General features: G+C 42.8%; 1 protein-coding gene across 1 annotated transcript; it reads right to left on the bottom strand.

Annotated features, from left to right (window-relative positions):
* Nucleotides 1-7,309: 7,309 nt before the first annotated feature.
* ZBTB43 (zinc finger and BTB domain containing 43) lies at nucleotides 7,310-18,777 on the bottom strand. The gene is made up of 2 exons (XM_035113503.3): nucleotides 18,604-18,777; nucleotides 7,310-10,004 (listed from the first exon to the last, which is right to left on the bottom strand). The coding sequence occupies exon 2, from the start codon at nucleotides 9,990-9,992 to the stop codon at nucleotides 8,601-8,603; it is 1,392 nt and encodes a 463-aa protein (XP_034969394.1). The 5' UTR covers nucleotides 9,993-10,004; nucleotides 18,604-18,777; the 3' UTR covers nucleotides 7,310-8,600.
* Between the last annotated feature and the right edge of the window lie 4,773 nt (nucleotides 18,778-23,550).

Here is a 23,550-nt window from a genome sequence, read left to right as displayed (position 1 = left end):
GGGGTCGTCTTCTACGCTGGGTCGCATTTCTTATACGGCGAGTATATTCCAAACTCTATATTTTAACTGGAGAAGTCGGGGGTCGTCTTATACGCCCAGTCGTCTTGTATGCCAGAATATACGGTATATGAAAAAAGATGGAACTATAAAAATGAAGAAAACTGAATGTAGCTGCCCATCTTTTTTTAATGTAGTAAACAAGCATTGGTGGTTGAGATGGCCCTCCTGTAAATACATTACTAATGTGTGGGGCCACTACCAACCTTGTGGGTGGGACATGATCATATGAGAGCACTGTGTGAGCTTATACTGCCATGTGGCCTATTGACCCAATAGGTGGTGCATATATAAGAGAATAATCACAAGGTGTCGTCTGCATACACGGGGAAAATCTGAAAAATGTGGATTCTAATACTGGTTTGAAATTTTACAGGCCGCATCCTCTCTCTCCAGGTCACATCCCTCACTAGCTCTGCTTTGCACTCCAAATATTTTTGCCTGGCTGGAATGTGTCATTTAACTAATAGTGAATATTGCTTGTCGGGAAGGAGGAGGGTGTGTAGAACCTAGCCTCCTGTACAAAGGGGGGAAAAAACACACTTCTTGGTGCAACGGACCTCAAGTGGAATTTTCCACAACAAGCATGTGCTGCAGATTTCTAATTTGTATTTGTCTTCCTTTTCTACAAAAATAAGCTAATTTAAATGGTTTCCATTTGGGGGTCCAAAGTTTATAAACTTATTCAAGCTGAGCATTATAATCATGAACTCTCAGTGACTCTGGTATCTCCAGGGACATGGAGGTTAGTAAGATCACAATTCATTTTGGCTTGGTGTGTACTTAAAAATCACTACAGTATTTATGTGGGTGTTACACTGTGAGTTTCTATGATGTGAGCTTTTTAGTATTTGTTGGAATAAGGTAATAAAATAATTCTGCTTTCCTATTAAAACTGGCATGTAGGGTAAAAAAGTTGTGCTATGCTCCAGAAATCCCTCTGCTTTAGGAAATGTGAACTGTACAGTATAAATAACTTTCACAACTGTCCAACGTGGTAGAATTTCCAAAGTGTCTCAGGTTCAGCCTGATTATGAAGCTTAAGGCAAAGATTTCAGACAGCTTCGAATTAATCATGTAGATATTTTCAGTAAGAAGGAAAGTAATGTTTCTAAACACATTACACCAGCTGAGAAATCACCAAAGGTCAGCAAGGCTAACCAAAAGGTTTGATGATGTTAACTAAGACCTCATTTCAATAGACCTTGTATGATGCTTCTGTGATTTGAAAAGTATTTATGGCCATATTCAGCAAGCAATATAATGCCACATTGATAATAGTACAATTAATCCTACCATGAACAGCCTAAGCTGAATTTTGCTTCAGGATTTGGTTATATCAACATCTAGGTCAAAACATTGACATGGTACTGAGAGAGGGGGTTCTTTTGTTTTAAATGTTTAAATGTGTACAATTTACATTTAATCCCTATTTTCTATAGGTTTTCTACATGCTAGACCTGAACACAATCACAAGAGATCATATATATATATATATATGTATGTGTATATATATATATATATATATATATATATATATATATATATATATATATATATATATATATAGCGCACACAATATCCCCTCTATGAAGAAACTTGGAAAGGGCACTGAATCAACGTGTTCACTATTTGAAAACTGTGTAGAGCAAGAAGGTTCTTATGCATTACTGTGGATTTAGCAAAGTGACCAGATTTAAGTTGAAGTTCACCCACTTTGTTTGGAAAGCAAACATTATTCTTGGTCCAGAGCACGGAATGTCAGTTATGACAGCTGTAGAGAGGGCAAATTGGTTGAGACTGGATATATCTTTTTAATGTTTTAGAAAGAAACTTCCAAATATGGATACCCTTACAAAATGGGGAGATTAAATTCCATTTGTTGTGACTACAGTGTTAAGTTATTTATCCTTATATTTCCCCCTGTACTCATTTGATCATTGATGAGTGGAACTGGACATCCTTCCTCGAGGACAGTCTTCATGTTGTTCACCACAATGGTATCACATTATTTTTGTGCATATCAGAAACCAGTTATCTGCCACCTTTCTTCCAACACATCGGCCACCTTGTGCCCTGCACCATCCCCCAAATTGTCCCAATGTGTTTGGGGAACCCCCAGAGCAGATTTAGTGGGCATGCAGGGGGCAAAGGGAGGTAACATTCCATTGCACAAGGAGAAACCTTGCACTGATGGAAAATTCACCATAGCGCAACGTCGAACATAAGCAAACGTCAAACATAAGCAACATAAGCACCCTCCCCAAAGAATCCTGGAAACTGTAGATTACCCCTCAAAGATCTAGTTTTCAGCAGCCTCAAACTACACTTCCTACGTATTTTTTTATATGGATTTGTGCTTTAAATGCATGGTGCATAAGCAGACAAAAGCCCATCTATTGCTTCTTTTCCTGATTTTCTCACCAGGCTCTGTACATAACACAAAAATACAACAAAGCAGCCATTCTGATACAAAATTTAGCACAAGCCCAGGCTTCAATTTCCATTTTAAGGTCACTCCTAATCAGAGGTGTTCCAGAGTGGTAGTCACGTTAGCTTGTTATAACAAAGCATCTTACAAGTTGTAACTTTCTTTCCACTTTGAGTCAGGTTTTTTTCCTTAAGAACTCACTTGATAGCCATATGTGACCTGGAATTCCATGTGGATGAAGGGTGCATTGGCCCAATCCTTCTCTGCCAGCCCATTTGGTTCCTGTGTTAGCCAAAAGAAGGAAAGTCCCCTCTTCTATGATTGCCATGGAAATATGGTACAATGGGTTTGATGGAGAGAAGACCAAGTGATCCATTCTTCCTCTGCCAGTCCAACTGGTCAACTTTTTTTTTTAGTAATCTAAGACTAGCAATCAGGGAGAAATTCAATTCTGTCTGCCCTTAAAGACAAACCTAACTTGCATTTTTTGAAACAAGCAATTGAAAATGCAGGTCACCTTTCAAAATTTGCACTTCTCCTAATTTTGCAATGCAGTTCTTCAGTTCCATCCTCCGTGACCAGCATGGAAATCAGGGTTGGTATTTTTCTGGAGGGAGGTGGTGGCAGGATAGTAACATTTGTTGGTGTATTTATAAGTCTAGCATAAGCTTTCACAGAACTTCTATCCCGCATCAAGTCCATTAAGCCACAATAAAGTTTTCAGGACCTATAATGTGTATTATCAAGTGCAATTATATTTTTGATAAATAAATGTAAAAATCCAGGGGGAAAAGACAGATAACATTTATTAAAACATGTTATACAAAAGACCAACAGACTCTTCTATAAGAAGAAAACAATGAAACAGTAATGTCACATAAAACCATGCTGTACATTATTAGGACAGCAATATTAAAAGAGAGATCAAATTATCCATCCTTTGCAATATAGGTGTAACAACTCACAGAAGATCAACAGGATATGAACTATAATATTACAAGTGACAATGCTTTTGAGGGGGATTTTTTTTAGAGGAACAAGAAAGGTTCACCTCACTCGCATATGAACAGTTACATTTATTTAAGAAATATAGTGGAGCCCAGAAGGGATAGTTGAAGAAAAGAAGCAGTGGCTGATGTAGGAAGCAGGTTTCAAGCAAAGAAGTATGACAATGACCCTGCTTTAAAAATAAATGTTAATATGCAATTCATTTTTCAACTCTGCTTTCAGGGCTCTAGCTGCTAGACCTAATGATTTTAACTATCCAAATTAAATAGAAATATTTGAATTAAAATGTGTATGCTTACAGAATGTATTAACATTCCACTACCAGATAAAAACAAATATTTTTTTAAAATAGACTCTTATATTTAGAAATAGTATCTGCCCTAAAACATTCAACACATAAGATTTGCCACTTTGAAGGGGTGGGGAATGCCAGAAGCAGTCTTTACAGTAAATCTACACTCTTTTCAACTTGTGAAGCATGCTGTGTTAGCAAAGTGTTGACAAATCACCCGTTAAGCACTCAGGGTCTGTGGTTAATACCTCTTAAAATCCTTTAAGGATCAGGAAGAACAGAGTTCCCAAACCCAGCAGTTTTAGCTTCACAAATCAGCACGAATATAGTAAAGGTAAAGAGACCCCTGACAGTTAAGTTTAGTCGCAGAGGACTCTGGGGTTGCGGCGCTCATCTCGGTTAAGGGAGCCAGCGTTTGTCTGCAGACAGCTTCTGGGTCATGTGGCCAGCATGACTAAACCGCTTCTGGAGAAACCAGAGCAGCGCACGGAAACGCCGTTTACCTTCCCGTCGGAGCGGTACCTATTTATCTACTTGCACTGTGTGATTTCGGACCACCAAAAGCTATAATGAAATAAAGTGATATCCCATCCTAGTTGCCCTTTTCAAGACTCAACTCCCACCTGCACTATAAAGCAAAATCAGTATCATACCACTTTAAAGAGTCCTGGCTTCCCCTAAAGAATTCTAGGTTAACAATCAATCCCTCTTCCCATAGAATTCCAGGAATTGTAGTTTTATGAAGGGAATAAGGGGTCTTCTAATAACTCTCAGCACCTGCAATCAATGACAGTTCCCAGGATTCTTTGGAAGAAGCCATAACTGTTTAAAGTGGTATGATGCTGTTTTAAATCTATGGTGCAGATGGGGCTTTACTTCAAGTGTATCCAAGGGCTTTTTCTCCCCACTTCCCATCCTTATCCTGGCGCTCTTCTATGTTGTCTGGGGCTGACTAGAGTTGTAGTCCAATACGTCTTGAGATACATCTTGAGAGCACAAGGTTGGGGAAGGTTGCTCTAAAAGTGAAGGATGTCCCTGATATCAAAGCATTCTATACAGTTCCAAAGTCGTGTTTCATTTTTTAATATAAGTCACATAAAGTACCCCAAATATGACAAGGATGGTAGTAGCATAAACTTTTTACAGATTTGTTGGCAAGGCATCATTAGTTATCACTTCCCTTATTAATAAAGGAAATTTAAGATAGCATGGTGGTAATTTATATTGCTCTTTCATCCCTCTTATGCACAAAATTATGGGCCCATGAACAGAACTGTTGGGAGGTGTACAAATTCCAAGCTTTGGGCCTAACCTTTCCCAGTAGCTACTTGTGGTGGAATTTCCCACACAACCCAATAGTAAGGGCCAAAGAATAATGACCAGTCAACTATGTGTAAGCCAGTCAATTTGGAACTGCCGCCATCATGCCCATTTTCTGAACTGGCTCAGGATTGCAGTCAAAGTTCCTGGAGAGAATACCCCCCCCCCCGGATGTATTTAACACTGAAAGTGAAAATGACAGTATTCACACATCATGGTGAACCATACTTAACCTATAGCTCCTGATTTACTCCTCCATTAGCACAAGTTAAGAGCAAGAAACCACAATCTCTGGTTTAACATTATGACTGAATAGCAGAACGTGATTTGTTTTGCTCCAAAACAAACCACAAAGTGAAACTAAGGTTTTTTGTTGGTTTACCAATCATAGTCTTGGTTGGAGCAAATCAAGACAGGTTGACATACCACTAAGCCAAGGGGAGAAGCGAAGCAGGTGCCACTGGCTTACCATGACATGAGAACCGGGCTTACACTCCAGTAGGAAACCCCTAACCATCTTACCTACATATCAAAGCTTTGTAGTAAGTTATTCAAAAACTGTTCCTAAACTCAATTGACCTCTGTATATCCTGTCCAGAGAAGGCATCAAGCTAATAGAGGGAGATAATCCAACCAAGAAGTCTACATGCAGGCTTGAAGGAACTCTGGTTTGGAGTAGGGTTGCCAGGCCTCTGCTCCAGTGACTCTTGTAGCTGCTTAACATGCAACATTTAAACAGGTGAGGTTTCCCCACTCCCAGTTCTCCATTGCAGAAAAAGCTTTGCCTGCTTAAATGCGTCACACCAAGAAGCAGTTAACAGCACAATAGCAGGGCAGGTAGAAAATGTTAGTAGTCAGAATGGGGCAGGTTGAGCCTTCCTTCCATTTGCTATGGCTAGATTGGCAGCACAGAGGAAAAGTTTGAGTGAGGTCACAGCATAAGGAAAGCTGAGAAATGCTGCGGGGAGCAGTAAGAAGTACAGGCCCTCTTTTCCCTAACAGAGCCCAAAGGACAGGAGCAGGGAACATTTGAGCTACAACTCCAATCAGCCAGCAACCATGGCCAATGGTCAGGGATGATGGGAGCTGGAGTCCAAGTTTCCCCACACCTGCTGTAGAAGTTTGCAAATAAAATGGCTTCCTGGAGATTCTAAGGCAATAAGGATTTTTTTAGAAAAAAGAAAAAAGAAGAAGAAGAAGACAAAACTAAAAGCAGACCCTTAGGATCAGTTCTTCTTACACAAACCCCAGACCCTGTGCTCATATAAACCAAAAGCTTCTTTTCAATATAAAATTTCAAGATTGAAGACAAGGAAAAATTTGAGCAGACAACATGAATAAGAAAACAAACCAGAGGGAATATATATATATATCTATCTTGGAAGTTCTAAAAAACATTTATAAATGGTTTTTGTTTTGTTTTTAAATACAAAGTGCTTCTATACATTTAGCAGGTTACAGTGTTAGCAAGAAGATCCCTGTTGGGTTAACTTGTTTGGTAGGGTTCAAGTTAGTGACAGTCATTTCCACCCTGGTGTGCTGCTGAGCTCATCTAAGCAGGGAGAACAGCAGATTATTTGTTGTTGCAAGTGCCAACAACAGAAATATCATAAGTGTGGATTACCTATGACTGAGGGGGGAAAGATATATATAAAAAATTGATATTGTGTTGATTTAGAAAAGCTTTTAACATTTCTTGTAAGTAAAAGCCATTAAATAGCTCACCAAATGAGAAGTTGCAGCACTACAACCTTACCAAACAACCAAACCCATATTTGTGCCAGAAACTCATATTCCAGGCCAGCTTATCACATGAAAAGTTTGTTTAAACTCTGTAGTTAAGGGAAGAGGGTAACAACCCCTGAAATGTTTGCTTTCCTAGGTGAATATGCACAAGGTCCACCAATCTCCCCACATTTTTTTCTATTCAGGCTGAAGTTTTTTTTGGGGGGGGGGAAACGACATGCCTTGCCACTAGCAAGCCTCCTTGGCACTGGCAGAGTATTCTGTTAAGGAAACACCTCATTTGCCAATCAACATATATGACAACCTCTGTCCACAGCAAATATAGGGGATTTCTGCCCCCCCCAATTACTATCAAACAGCAGCACAAATGCTTTGACCGTTCCAAGTTTCTTGTGCATTCACCCTGTAGTTGGGGTGACAAAAGGAGTGGGAAGGAAGGAATATAACAGCAGTTCTAGTTTTTAAATTTTATAACTACTTGTGGTTACAAAAAAAAAAAGTATCCAGTGTTTAAAAATTCTTCCTTCACAGAGGATAAGAATCATGTTCCGAAATCCACAAGCTGCTTCCAGGTTTGGAGATATCTGCACAGCACCGTTGGGGAGCATCCAGCAAGAGTCATTCTTTGATTCTTAATCATCAAGCAGCTTCCTTAGGGAGTGAAGCAGAGTACGTTCCTTTAGAGCTGTTTCCCCAGCCTCAGTCCCTCATGCCTCCCCATCTGAGTTAAGTGAGGAGATCAGTACCAAAAGTGTTCATTGCAAACTGTGACACAGAAATCAGTACATTGGATTTTGTTCTCCGAAGTCTTGGTACCTAACCAACACTTCCCAAAGAAAATACCCCCAAAAAATGAAAAAATGAAAAAATGAAAACTGGACAGATGCCTGCCTGGAATCTCAAGTGCCAGGAAAAAAGAGCATTTTAATCTCCAACTGGGGAGCAAAGATGATACTCACTATTGTGGCAGCCAAAAGTGCAGACTGGCTAGCTGTATGAGGCACAACAGGGAGAGGGGTTGAGGAGTTGGAGAGAGATGAGGTTATAGTTTAATCAGTATCTATATAAAGTGTCCATCACAAAATAGCCAACTGCTTTACAAAAGAATTAAAAAATAAGCATGAAGCAGAATCACTCTGCCAAGATAAACAGAGCCAGTCAATGGAACTCAAAGTCTGACTGATTAAAAAAGCAGCCGCTTGTTAAAGCTGTCGGCCCCTGAAAGTTGTCTAGCAACTTGTGTTAAAGTATCTATAATTGCCCCTTTGGTTCAAAAATGGTAACTGCTCATATATCTATTTGGCTAAACAAAATCACAAGGACTTCTGAACATGGGACTACAGTCATCCAACCAAGGCGCTCAGGATGTGCAGCTATCTATATGCAGACTCACTGAGAGCAGAGAACACTAATGAGATGAGAGGGAACCCCTCTCCTCAAGTGCTACCAAAACACAAAGAATAATAAATAGCAATAATTATAATTACACTAAAGTACCGCCACTCAAACTTGCCTCCTTACTTGTAGTCTGGGCAGAATTCCCTGCTTGCCTCCACAGGTGATCCCACTTGTGCTATAGGATTTTATTTTAAACAAAACCATCCAGAATCTCAGCAGCGTAGTACATGGCACACTCTATGTAACATATACATTCTGTGTTACTCTATGATGCAGTTATATAATCTGGTTCTCTCTGCCTTTTCCCTTCCCATACACTTTCCCCGCCCCACTGCCTGGCATCTGTTTTCAATTCATCTCAGTAGTGTTCTGCTCCACCTTACAGGCTTGGTATGACTTTGTACAAGACGTTACATGCCGATGAAAACTGTCCCTCCACATGAACCTCTTCCCGCAAATGTTGCACTCATAAGGCTTGATGCCTGTGTGAATTTTCATGTGGCCAACAAGGTGGTGCTTCATTTTGAACTTCTTACCACACACGCCACAACCGTAAGGCCGCAGGCCGAGGTGCATGCCCATGTGGCGGTCTCTCTGGCTTTTGTGGGTAAAGCTTTTGCCACACTGGCAGGGGTAAAGTTTGTCAGCTGTAGAGAACCCAGACAGGGCATTTTCTTCCTTGATCCCTGAGGGAACGTCCATGCTATCTCCATAACCTGCAGCAACCCCAGCATCCTGTCTCTGAAGGCTGAGTGTCCCATCGGCCCTTTCCCCAGAAAACTCTTCCATGGAAGAGCCATAGAAGTCCACTTGCTCATCGTAATTGCTTTCATTGGCTTGCTCGCCAAACTCTGTCTCCATCTTTTTTTCACTGACACGAAGGTCTTCGGGGCCAGACGTCGGGACAGAGTGGCCCACCTGAATGGCATTCATGGATTCAGACACCTGCTGCTCATCGTAAGGGCCGTGCACCTCCACCCCTTCGCAGTCCTGAACAAACCTCTCTGTCTTCACATGGATCCACCGCTTGTGAGACATGATGCTCGGTTTGCTGTAAAGGGGCCTGGCATACTGATATTCAGCACTGTCGCTTGCTCCTTCCTCTCCATCCTGGCTTGTCATCCCTGTGCTCAGACGGTCATGTTCCGTTGAAGAATTGCTGGGGAGATACTCATGTTCTGTGAGTTGAGACAACAGTTCATCTTTCGAGCTTTCCTCTTCAGTTTCACCATCCTGTACTTTGTGGAAGTCTGCCTGCCCCACAGATCCTATCTCAAAGCTCTCCACCAGGCCATTGTAGTTACTGCTGCTGGGGGACTGGTGGTCACTGGCACGATTCAACTTTTGACAAAGAACGGAAGGGTTTCCTTCCAGCACCTCAGTGCATTTGTCTACCACGTGCCACATCTGAAGGAAGCTTGCTGCTGTGAGGTAGCTGACGATCTCTGGCGCAGGCATCACCAGGCGCCCAGTGTAAGTTGAGAGAAGGATGTTCTCAAACACTCTGGGGTTCATGACGTCAGGCAGAACAATCCGTCGACTGTTTTTCAAGAGCACTTGATCACAGAAGTAAGGGGAGCTGGCTGCCAAGACAGCTTTGTGGGCTCGGAACAAATGTCCCTGAACAACAATAGAAACATCACAGAGCTGCCCTTGCTGGCGTTGCTGGTTCAGCTTCTGCAAAATGGTGCTACAGAAGTCAGGGAACTCCACTCTGAAAGAATTTGTTCCAGGCTCCATTTCATCAGTGTGCTGCAAGAGAAAATGAACATTGGTTTTCAAGACTATGAAAGTGGACCCAACTTTGCAAATAAATAAATCCCCCCAAATGTATTAGCACACATGCGCGCGAGCACACAAACACACAGAGGAAGAGAGACTTTTATAAGCCTTTCATGTCCATTTCTGTCATTCTGAAAACCTGAAAGAAACAACTTTCTCTATGAGTTTTCAAAATTTGGATCCAATTGCGACCTGCCATAAATGAATGGCTATTTGCAAACTTGAAGCAGACTTTCTCCATCTCCACTTTTCAGTACAGTGGTACCTCTGGTTACGAACGCTTCTGGTTACGCATGCTTCTGGTTACAAGCTCTGCTTGTAGTTGCTCCTGACTGCAAACTTTGCCCTGGGATGCGAGCGGAAGTCGTGCAGTGGGAGGCGCCATTAGCGAAAGCATGCCTCAGGATAAGAACAGACCTCTGGAACGAATTAAGTTCATAACCAGAGGTACCTCTGTACTGCAAGCTTTTGTATACATAAAATATTTTCATCCCAACTGTCTTTTAGCAGTCAAAGATTAGGAGAGGGCAGACCCACTTAAATATTACGAGTTCTGAGCCCTTTGGGATGGGTCAGGCTAGAAACCCAAATAAATACATAACTATGCACCAAAGATTCTCACAAGCATGCACCCATGAAAGGACTATAAACTTCAGTGGAAGCTTTAGTGGTAGCAATAGTAACACAAATGCTCAGAAGGGTCAAGGGCAGACTTTGCCAACCTACTGCCCCTCCAGATGTTTTGAACTACAATCTCCTTCCAATAGCTGTTGTTGTTGTTTAGTCGTTTCCGACTCTTCATGACCCCATGGACAATAGCACGCCAGGCACTCCTGTCTTGCACTGCCTCCTGCAGTTGGTCAAACTCATGTTGGTAGCTTCGAGAACACTGTCCAACCATCTCGTCCTCTGCTGTCCCCTTCAAGGTCAGAGATGATAGAAGTTGTAGTCCAAAATATATTGAGGGCACTGGGCTTGGAAAGGCTGATCTTGGAGACAGCTTGGAGATAGGGCATGGGGAGAAAAGCCACTATTTCTAAATGTCTACATCATATTTTATTGGCACTCCAAGGGGAACTTGGGAGCTGGGGTTTCCTCAGCCCTGATCTGCATCTCTCTCAAATTACAGGTGCTGTACAATCTGATACTAGAAACACTCTAAGTATATATAACAGAAGAAAGCAGATCTCAATTCTTGTTTCCATCCATATTAAACCCTCAAACCTTTACTTTAAGAAAGGCAGTATAATGCATGGGATCTGCACAGAATACAAGTAGCTGAGGCTAATTAAGATTAGGATTAAAGGTTGGTTTAACATCTTAGAATGGGTAAAGATCTTCTCTGATTCTGAGAATCTAAGATCTAAGCCCTGCAGTGGCCCTGTGCTGTCAGAGTGGCACACAGGACAAGAGTAGTACAGGGGTACCCAGTTTATTGCCTTTCAAAAGTTACAGACTACCGCGCCCATCATCCCTTTCAATAGGCCTTGCTGGCTGTCACTGTTGGGTGCTATAGCCCAGAAGAATGGAGAGGCACCCCGCTGGCTATTGCTGGATTAGGGTAAAGCCTGCTAGTCAACTGACTGGTCAATTATTGTCATATTTCCAAGAATGAAACTATAAACAGCTTATCTTATTTGTTTTGTTAAAGCCTTTTGCTTGTTAGCAAGAGAAGGAGTGAGGGGCACCTTTGTCCCCTAGCAGTCTGAAACAAACAGCAGTTGGAGCAGCTTCTCCCATTTGACACCTGATATGTCACTGCAGTGTCTCCAGACACAGTTGACAGAGCAAGTTTGTTTGCTGTTGCTCCAGAGGATAGGGACTCAACAGGTTCAAATAACAAGGAAAGGGACTTTGACTAAATGTTAGTAAAAATGTCCTGACTTTATAAACTGCTTGGCTTATAATCTAACATTCTGCCTGGGAAGATGGTGGCCCACAATTCACAGCTCACAAGGACAAATATTAACAATTAAAAGAAAAGTTACAGGTAGGTAGCCGTGTTGGTCTGAGTCGAAGCAAAATAAAAAAATTCCTTCAGTAGCACCTTAAAGACCAACTAAGTTTATATTTTGGTATGAGCTTTCGTGTGCATGCACACTTATCAACAGTGTGTATCTGAAGAAGTGTGCATGCACACGAAAGCTCATACCAAAATATAAACTTAGTTGGTCTTTAAGGTGCTACTGAAGGATTTTTTTTATTTTAATTAAAAGAAAAGTTTAAGATTATGATTAAAAATTTAGGCACTACGCTAAAATCAATATCTGATGTCATTATAAAAAATTCTTATAACTATAAATAATCTGCTAACATTCCATTCCGTCTCTTGTACGAGAGGACGGCTGTTAGGAATTTAGCAACCTGTAGAGTAATATAAGGATCCACATCTTGAAGAACCCAGGCAAGCTGTAGGTCAACTGGTTTGTCAGCCATAGGCTGGATTATGGAATTTAGTATACTAGCACGAGCCGAACTGTACATAGGGCAGATAAACATAACATGATGTAAAGATTCAGATGTTTTAATTTCACAAGCACACATTGAAGAGACTTGGCCCTTAGTAAATCTATGTCTCAGCACGTTTGTTGGAAAAACATTGAACCTAGATTTAATGAAGGCATATCGGTGAGACGCGGCCGTAAGCGATGTTAAATAGGACGGAGCACGGTAAATATGCCGAAATTTAACAGCGAGCATACTCCACCACCAGCTAAGAAATTTTGGTATAGCTCTGCATCATCCAGCCTTTGATTTATACACCTTTTTGCCGCATTTAGATCCAGTTTGAGCAATTCAGTGGGTGAGATCTCATAGGACAGCAATTTGGCATGGAGTTTTCCTGACCACAAATTTGTGAAGCCATCCCGAAGATGGTGGCCTTTTATTTTATTTAAAAAAGCCTAGAAAGGGCATATTAATGATGTGTAACGGGATTTTCCACATGAGAAGGGGGGTTGCACTGGATGACCTCTGAGATCCCTTCTAACTCTGTTTCTATGAGAGCATAAAGATGCTGTTCATGTTTTATAAGCCTAGTATTATTTTTTGTAAATCAGTGTTAAGTAACAAGTGGGTATTGCAACAAAAAGTTGCAGGGTATCTTTCCCCCCTTTCCATGAGTGTTTCTGTTCAGGTTTCCAGCCAGCCAGCCAGCGCTTCCTCCAGGATTTTCTAAACAGAAAAGGCAGGTGCTGGCAGCATGAAGCTGCAAGACAATTACTTGTCATGACACCTAAAGTTCACATCTTAGGAGTAAGTACTAAAAAAAGGAAAACAACAACAACAACAGTATATCAGTTTAGCACCTTTTTTGATTTTGGGTGCATAAGTTTTAAATTGAGGTCTATCAAGCTCAAGAGAAATCTGCCAAGTGTTAAATCAGAAACAAATATAAAAACTTGCAAGGAAAAAAAGAATCCAATCCAATGAGTTCTGAAATAGATTTGCCCCACTGAAGCAATAAATTATATAAAAGGAAACAGGGCTTAGGTTCAGGACCTGTGCTGAGAAGCCTTTGGAAGCTGGGTTTGGCTTCCGTTCCCTGTCCCTGCTTTATCGGTCAACATCGCATTGGCTTATATAGCAAAATGGAACTTTATTATGAAGTTAAGCTAACAATCCCTTAGTATTAAAAAGAGAAACTAAAAAGCTCTTCTTTTTTATTTATTTTATAACACCGTTGGTGCTTGATCATAGAATCATAGAATTGGAAGAGACCACAAGGTCCATCCAGTCCAACCCCCTGCCAAGCAGGAAACACCATCAAAGCATTCTTGACATATGCCTGTCAAGCCTCTGCTTAAAGACCTCCAAAGAAGGAGACTCCACCACACTCCTTGGTAGCAAGGATAATTAATTAATTAATTATTATTATTATTTAGAGTCCACCCATCTGGCTGGGTTCCCCCAGCCACTCTGGGCAGCTCCCAACAGAATATTAGACAGAATAAAACTTCAACTGTTAAAAACTTCCCTAACATTATCCAACATAGTTCGCAAAGAGAGCATGAACAGGTAACCCAGATATAAATGGTAAAACCACTAGAAATCAGAAGAAAACACACACACGCATCTTAACTTTTGGGGCCTGGGGGCACATTTGGAAATCTAAGTAACTAAGAATGGGAAAGGACAGGGGGCTTGACAGGGGCTTTGGGCAGTGTCTGAGGGCACCGTGTTGGAGAACCGAGAAGTACACAATCAGAACCACCAGCCAAGTGTGCATCCAGAGTCCCTCAAAATCTATGGGAACCTGAAACCTATACATCATGGCCCCAGAGTCCAAACATGTGAGCATATGTGGCCTAACCCTGCAGTCACCAACCCTAAGGATAGAGGAAACCATGGCTGTGGCTTTGGGACTGATTGTTTGGCCCATGGTCATCAGAAAACTAGTTGCTGATCAGGGCAAGCACCTTAACTATATCACTTTTTAAAAAAAGAAAAAGAAAATAGCACTTTAAATATTTATTTATATTTATTTACTCATTCACTTCATGGAAACATTCGTGTCCCTCTTCCACCCAAGCATGATGCTCAGAGCACCTTACAGATAAAACTGAAGCTCAATCTAACTCCTCTCCCACTATAACCACTGGATTACATGAATCAACTTTATCGGCCTTAAACTTTTGCATGCCGTGTCTCACAAACTACACCCCCCCTCCACTTGAAACTTGCTGACTGAGTCTTAGCGGACCACTTAATAATTTTTCTGGCTGTTGTAGCAATTATAATGCACCTTGCCAAATATTGTATGATTTTTTAAAAAATTGCATTTTTATCACCGGTTTTATTTCTTGCATAGTTGCACTTTATTGTATATCAGTTTCGCCCCCAAATAATTCAAATTGTGATACAATAAAACACAATATAAGAATTAAAGAATCAATAAAAATACAATTTAAAATCAATATAAATATCTAATGCACTGGTATGCCACCTCCCACCTTCAACCAGAAATCCACAAGACGTGCCGGGGACCATCAGAATGAAGCTTGTGGATGGACCGCAGTTTGGAAACCCCCAATTTGATAGAAGGCTTCACTCACCCATTTCTTTTTCATGTGGCCTATTTTTAAAACTACTCCCTGCTATAAGCATAAGCCACACAACAGAAGGCATGGTTTATTGGTGATGCTACACCTAGGTCTCAGATTGCAGACATGTATGAGAAACAGGGGATTTAAGGAACAGAGGCAGAGCAAGTAATGACTACTCTAATGTCACAGGCAGACAAACTCTAAGCAGTTCTGAATGCGTTAAGAGCATCTCTGAGGTGGAAAGGAACTTGGCTCTGTTGAAAAAGCACCTGTTGCCATAGCAACAGCAACTTGCTAGATCATGAGAAAGTGCTTATGGCTTTTCCAAAGCAAAAATAAATAAAAATAAATAAATTAAATAAAAGTGCCAAGAGAAAAGGCAGCCCAGTAAAACAAGATGAATAATTCAGAGTTTTGCTTTGGTAGTGATGGGGATCCCATTAAAATTAAAAGATAACAAACAGCAAAACTCTTCTCACTGTCACAAGACATGTTGTTGGTCACTACATTAAATGCCTTTTAAAAAGGATTAGCCAAAAGCATGGAAAAGCAGAGGTCTATCAATCCCTCTAAGCAAGGATGGCTATTTAGAACCTCCATATTCAAAGCTAATATATCTCTAAATAACAGGGGCTGGGGTAGAGCTATTGATCTTATGCTCTGGTTAAGGGCTTCCAGAAGTATCTGGTTAGCCACTGCAGGAAGCAAGATGGTGGATTACAGCCAATGCTTTTCAGCTTTGGGTCCTTATATGTTGGACAACAACTCCCATCATTCTACAATTCCCATTGGCTAAAATAGCTGGGGATGATGGGAGTTGTGTAGTTCAACCTTATCTGGGGACCCAGGGTTGAAGAACAGTGAATTAGGTTTTGGGATCTGGCAGGGCTTTTCTTATGGGAGAGATTTGTGATTTTTTAAGAATTAGTAAAATGACCACATAACAATGCTAGAGACTAGTTGAGAAATCTGGGGAAACAAACTGAAACTGTATGATTTCTTGAAAACTAAAACGGATGCATTCCAGGAAGACTTGATGGATATGTAAGAGTAAGGAAGGCAAGGGGATCACAAACTAGCAGTCCAAACAAACCCAGCACTTGTATCCCAAACATACACATCAAATGGGACCATGGATCCCCATGAGCTTTGCTCTCCTCCCCCCCTCAGGGAAGGGAAATGTAGTTCTCATCACCTCCCCAATTAATATAAAGCAGCCTTTGCCAACCTTATTTCCTCCAGATGTTTTCAACTACAACTTCTCATCTGCTGTTGACACAAAACAGCAGAGTGAGTAAGAGACTGAGCTGTGAACTTGAAGCTTTCCAGTTCAAATCTTACCAAAAGCCAGACAGCTATAAGTATTTCACTGTTCTCCCAACTTCAGTCAAACCTCTGTTTGCAATATGGAGATAATGCTGAGGTCCACCTTTTAACTGAGATACCTCATGCATACAGTACATGATTACTCAGAATAATTTAGCTGGGATTGTGGTATACAGCCACAGTATTACTAACACCCAACACTTTCTGGGGAGCAGCTTAATATTAAATAGAAGCCCCAGTGGCTTGGATAAGAGGTTCATCTAGTCCAGCTTCTGCTTCCAGAGTAAGAAAAAAGAAAAAAGAGGGAGGGAGGGAGAAGAGGCATTAGCTCTCAAGGAGAAAACCTCAAAAGTGCATAGGAATCAGATTTTACAAGGGCTCGCTGTGTTTTTAGACACAACAAAACCAACTGCTTCAGAGGAACTGCTTAAGCAGCCTTGCATACTACATGATAAAAAGTTCATTGCTACATGATAAAGGTTACTTTATCAGATAGCATGCAACACTGTTTAAGCAGCTCCTCTGCAGAAGCTAGTTTTGCTACCTCAAGGAAGAGTCTCTTGATTCAAAGTGCATGAGCACTAAAAGTAATTATTACACACCTCTCGCATTTCCAACTTTTTGAGAACCAGAAGGCCTCCATAGATCCAGTTGTTAGTGGCGAGTGACCCCAGCCCAATGGTAAGCAGGAGGCAAATCAGTACTCCAGAAGTCTCATTTCCACTGCAACAACAGGAAACGCTTCTGAGCAGCTGTTTCTTACCTCCCCAAGCCCTTCATGCTACTGCAAATAATGAGGAAGGGCTGTGGCTCAGCAGCAGAGCACTTGCCTCAAATGCAGGAGGTCCCAGATTTAATCTTCAGATAGGGACTGGGAACGTTCCCTGCCTGAAACCCCAGTGCCAATGTAAATCAACCCCAGATATTGTTTGATCACAATTCCCATCCTTCCTGACCATTAGCCATGTAGGCGGAGGGTGATGGGAACTGCAGTCTAGAGTCTGTGGACCCAAGGTTGGAAAATACTGGTGCAGACAATAACCAATTGACAAAGTAAGTACCCCTATAGAAAGGGAAGGGCCGTAATTCAGTTCAGTGGACATAGCATCTGCTTTGTATGCAGAAGGTCCCAGGCTCAATCTTTGGCATCACCAGGTAGGCCTGGGATGTTCCCCTTTCTGAGGACCTGAAGAGCTGCTGCTAGTCAACCAATGGTATGCTTAGTATAAGGCAGCTCCATGTGTTCCTAATGGGTGGCTAATGATGGACTCTGTTGCTTGGCCCAACAGGTTGCTTCTCAGCAACAAGGCTCCATTAAAGAACCAGGACTAATAACTCTTCCCTAAGTCATAGCCAGTGAGATGCCCCCTCCTAGACTAAATTTAGAAGTTCAGAAGAACAAGATAGAAAAGACCTGCTGCTGCACCCACACAAATTGCTTCCTCCATCCCACATCAATATCCTAGACATAGGTAGCCTGATTGGGGACACTTAATTTAATTCTCAGGATTAAGAATTTACATCCCACACCAAGGAAATGAAGGAGGACACTCTTCCCTGTTGGTTTCCCCCACCTAAATGCCTAACATGATAAGAGTCAAATTCTTAGTCTTCTGTCTATTCTGATGTGGCAGCAGCTGCCTAGGATTCACAGGTAGGCAGGAGGTTCTTACCACCACCCACTACCCAATCCTTTTACCCAGGCAAAACAAATATTGAACCTGAGCTCTACCACATGCACAGGCACATGTTCCGCTGCTGAACTGTGGCATTCGAGATAGACTGCTTATGGGCAGGGAGCATCCATAATAGATGCACCCTTTTCTCGTTAGCCAGACTAAACATGCACACACCACAGAAATGATAATACTAATAAAAATGACATCAAGGAGAAAACTCTACACCACTGCTTCGCACCCCACCCGAGCAACATTGCTTTCAGAGGTAGACTACCTCTGAACAAGAGGGCTCCATTAAAAAAATAAAATCAAATGACATATCTTCCCCCCCACTCCCCCCCCCCATTAGTGTTATTTCACGAAAGCTCATACCAATGACAAACTTAGTTGGTCTCTAAGGTACTACTGGAAGGAATTTTTTTATTTTGTTTCCACAGCATCGTTATCTACACTTCTCAGGAATTCTCACCCCCACAAAAATAAATAAATACTGGCCTGATGGACAGGAGAAACCCTCACCTGACCAGGGGGAAGGAGCCTCGGAGTGGGGCGGCGGGCGCTCCTCTTTCACATGGTGGACGAGATATCCGCGATTCTCCTCCTCTTGCTGCTCTCGCAGCTCCGCATCCTCTCCTCCAGCAGCAAGCAAACCAGACCCGGAAGCGTGAGTGCCTGCCTTCTTTCTCTTCCTCTATCGTACATCCGCTTCCAGGTCACGTGGCGGGAAAGAATTATTCCCCCCCCCCCGCGCCGGTAACCATAGAGCAGGAGGTGGGAGGAGGTAGAGAGTGTTCGACCACAGAGTCGGGCCATTCCGAGGGAAAGCGGGAAAGGGGTTATGTGGCTCTTGAAGTCATTCGGCATGCTTATCCCGCCTTTATTTCAAGGAGCTCAATCAAACGTCTGGGCGGGGGTGGGGGTGTAGCTGTATCCTTGCAGGTGTTGCTGGACTACAACTCCCACTGCCCCAGCCAGTATGGGCTGCGGCCGGGGGTGATGGGAGTTGTAGTCCAGCAGCCTCTGGCAATGGGGCGGGGTGAGGAGGACCGCGCAAGTTCCCTATCAGCGATGCGATTTCGTCAGGCCCGATATTTTGCAAGGTGGTCCGCTGTTGTCTAAATGGAAAGCTAATAAATAAAAGTTAAGTCACTTGCCAATTTAATTTCTGCCCCCTCCCCCTCGGCCCACAAATAAATCGCATGAAATAAGAGTTAGAAAGAGCTGCGTTGCGGCCCTTTGTCGCAGCTTCTCAAGAAGACTACACACGTAGAGCAGATAGGCCCGCCCATCAAGGTCGCCTGCTCTTGATGGGGTTACACTTCCTCTGAAGGAGGGGGGGGTATGTAGCTTGGGGGTCCTCCTGGAATCTTTGCTGTGTCATTTGAGGCTCAGGAGTGCCTTCCATCAGCTTTGACTGGTGGCCCAGCTACGCCCCTATCTGGACAGAGACAGCCTAACTACTGTTGTCTATGCTCTGGTAACCTCTAGGTTACATTAAAGGTAAAGGTAAAGGTACACCTGACTGTTAGGTCCAGTCACAGACGACTCTGGGGTTGCACACTCATCTTGCTCTATAAGCTGAGGGAGTCGGCGTTTGTCCACAGACAGCTTCCAGGTCATGTGGCCAGAATGACTAAGCCGCTTCTGGCAAACCAGAGCAGCTCACGGAAACGCCTTTTACCTTTCCACCAGAGCGGTACCTATTTATGTACTTGCACTTTGAGGTGCTTTCGAACTGCTAGGTGGGCAAGAGCTGGAACCGAGCAACGGGAGCTCACCCCATTGCGGGATTCGAACTGCTGACCTTCTGATCGGCAAGCCCTAGGCTCTGTGGTTTAGACCACACAGCCACCTGCATCCCAGGGGTGTAGCGCGCCACCCATGGCATGGTATGCGTCCTGGGGCATGGCACACCGCCTGCGGGTGCAAGGCGCCCGTCGCGGTGGGGGGGTGCGGCATGTGTCCGGGGGGATGGCTGCGATGGTACCCCCCTCCCCAATGGTGTTGGGGGTGGTGCGCTCCCCCCGCCCCCCATTCCTCCACCAGTGATACCAAGGCCCTTCTTCGTGTGCCGCCTCCTTGAGAGGTCCGGAGGGTGGCAACACGAGAACTGGACTTCTCTGTGGGGCTCCCCGTCTGTAGAATGCTCTCCCCAGGGAAGTTCGTCTGGCTGCTTCATTATACACCTTAAGGCGCCAGGCAAAAACGTTCCTTTTTAACCAGGCCTTTGGTTGATCGGATTGACATCCTATGCACTTTTAATATGTGGTTCTTTTTTTGGGGGGGTTGTTATTGGGTTGTTGTTTCTCTTTTGATTATATATATTGTGGTGTTTTATGTTGCAAGCTGGATTTGAAAGGGGCAGAGGAACCAGAGACCAAAGAGCAAACATGTGCTGGATTATGGAGAAAGCTAGAGAGTTCTAGAAAAACATATACTTCTGCTTCATTGACTATGCAAAAGCCTTTGACTGTGTGGACCACAGCAAACTATGGCAAGTTCTTAAAGAAATGGGAGTGCCTGATCACCTCATCTGTGTCCTGGGAAATCTCTATGTGGGACAACAAGCTACAGTTAGAACTGGATATGGAACAACTGATTGGATCAAAATTGGGAAAGGAGTACGACAAGGTTGTATATTGTCTCCCTGCTTATTTAACTTATGTGCAGAATTCATCATGTGAAAGGCTGGACTAGATGAATCCCAAGCCAGAATTAAGATTGCCGGAAGAAATATCAACAACCTCAGATATGCAGATGACACAACCTTGTTGGCAGAAAGTGAGGAGGAATTAAAGAACCTTTTAATGAGGGTGAAAGAGGAGAGTGCAAAATATGGTCTGAAGCTCAACATCAAAAAAACCAAGATCATGGCCACTGGTACCATCACCTCCTGGCAAATAGAAGGGGAAGAAATGGAGGCAGTGAGAGATTTTACTTTCTTGGGCTCCTTGATCACTGCAGATGGTGACAGTAGTCACGAAATTAAAAGATGCCTGCTTCTTGGGAGAAAAGCAATGACAAACTTAGACAGCATCTTAAAAAGCAGAGACATTACCATGCCTACAAAGGTCCATATAGTTAAAGCTATGGTTTTCCCAGTAGTGATGTATGGAAGTGAGAGCTGGACCATAAAGAAGGCTGATCGCCGAAGAATTGATGCTTTTGAATTATGGTGCTGGAGGAGACTCTTGAGAGTCCCATGGACTGCAAGAAGATCAAACCTATCCATTCTGAAGGAAATCAGCCCTGAGTGCTCACTGGAAGGACAAATCGTGAAGCTGTGGCTCCAATACTTTGGCCACCTCATGAGAAGAGAAGACTCCCTGGAAAAGACCCTGATGTTGGGAAAGAGGAGAAGGGGACGGCACTAGGAGAAGCGGACGACAGAGGATTAGATGGTTGGGCAGTGTTCTCGAAGCTATGAACATGAGTTTGACCAAACTGTGGGAGGCAGTGGAAGACAGGAGTGCCTGGCGTGCTCTGGTCCATGGGGTCACGAAGAGTCAGACACGACTAAACGACTAAACAACAACAACAACAGGTTGCTCTTGTTTTGTGAACCACCCTGAGACCTCCGAGTATAGGGTGGTATATAAATTCAAATAATAACAATAATAATAATAATAATAATAATTAGTAGTAGTAGTAGTAGTATTGAATGGAAGGCACTTTACACATGCTTATGAGTTCCAGTGATCCCTACTTTCAACAGCTGGAATTTCTCTTCACTCTGATCACATTCCAGCCACTCGTTAGTCTGTTCTTCTTCGACCCTTCATCCTAAAATATATGAACTAGGACAGATAGAGCTAACTGGTAGACAGAGGGACTTTGTTAAAAAGGTGAAACATTTTTAGTTTATTTACACCACACTTTTGTTTTAAAAATCAACTTAATGCTGTTTCCACAGGCTCCCCATTGCAGTAGCAGATTTAAGGTCAGCAGGGTAGGATATGATTTTTCTCAAGTTATGTTTTCAGCCAGAGACAACAAGCAGCAGTCTTAAGAGCTGCAATTTCTATAGCCATGTAAAGTAAAGGTAAAGGGACCCCTGACCATTAGGTCCAGTCGTGACCGACTCTGGGGTTGCGCGCTCATCTCGCATTATTGGCCGAGGGAGCCGGCGTATAGCTTCCAGGTCATGTGGCCAGCATGACAAAGCCGCTTCTGGCAAACCAGAGCAACACATGGAAACGCCGTTTACCTTCCCGCTGTAGCGGTTCCTATTTATCTACTTGCATTTTGACGTGCTTTCGAACTGCTAGGTTGGCAGGAGCTGGGACCAAGCAACGGGAGCTCACCCCATCACAGGGATTCGAACCGCCGACCTTCTGATCAGCAAGCCCTAGGGAAGTAAACATTGGATTCAATGGAATTTACTTCTGAGTAGACATGCCTGGGATTACACAGTTGTTCCAGGATATGCATCTCAAAGGGAGAATGGTTTTGGTTCTGGGTTGCTGTTTTCGTTTTACTGGAGAGAAACAGTGGGCCATTTGGAAAGTAGCCAGTGAAAGAGTCATGAGCCTTTGATATTCCTTTGATACACTGCATTGTTATACTGTCAGGTTCATCAATTTTCTTTACTGTTGAATACTGAAAGGTATTTTGGTTCAATATTTATATTCAGTTTATTATATTACAGTGTATGCTATTTCTTCATACTACCCCCTTAATGTTTTTGTTCATTTGATTTGTTTATATGATCTGTGGTTCATTTGTTTGTTGATGGCAGTGATGGCCACCAACTTGGATGGTTTTAAAGTAAGAGTGTACAAAATCATGGAGGATAAGGCTATCAATGGCTACTGCCTCAGACTATGAAAGTAGAGCATAGAGACAGTACTGCTTCTGAATACCAGTTGCTAGAAAATATGGGAGGGGACAGTGCTCTTGTGCTCGGATCCTGCTTGCAGGATGCTGGACTAGATCAGCCATTGGCTTGATCCAGCAGGTTCTTTTTATGTTCTTATATCTGCCACAGCCTATTCCAGTGATGGGCAACCTTTTGAGCTTAGTGTGTCAAAATTTGCCAAAAAACCGAGCATAACTTGGGTGGAGTGTCAGCTCAAGAAAAAAACTCATAGTTTCACGATATTTATAGTTTAAATAACAAAAATGTATAATTGTTTCCCCTTTTAAAAAAGAAAAAAGGGGAGGGGAAATTTTTTTAAAGTTTTTTTAAATAAAAAAATTAAAAAGGGAAAAATAAGGCAAAACCCAGAGGTCTTTCCCAGGGGGACTCTGGGCTCAGACCTTCCTCCAACGGGTCTGCTGCTGGGGAGGTGGGCTCGGGTTGGGCCTGTGCCTCCTCGTGGCCCTCTTCAGCCCATCCTCTCTCCCCTCACTCAGCTATGCTTGTGCGACGGCGGGGCAACAGGGAAGGGGTTTCAGCTTACTTTGGTGTCTCTTCTCTCTTCCCAGGATGGTGGCTGTGGCAGCAGCGAGGTCGGGTTTGGGGTT

Source organism: Zootoca vivipara, chromosome Z2, assembly GCF_965207765.1.
Source record: "Zootoca vivipara chromosome Z2, rZooViv2.hap1.1, whole genome shotgun sequence".
Taxonomy (NCBI): Eukaryota; Metazoa; Chordata; class Lepidosauria; order Squamata; family Lacertidae; genus Zootoca; species Zootoca vivipara.
This window is presented reverse-complemented; position numbering and strand designations above follow the sequence as displayed.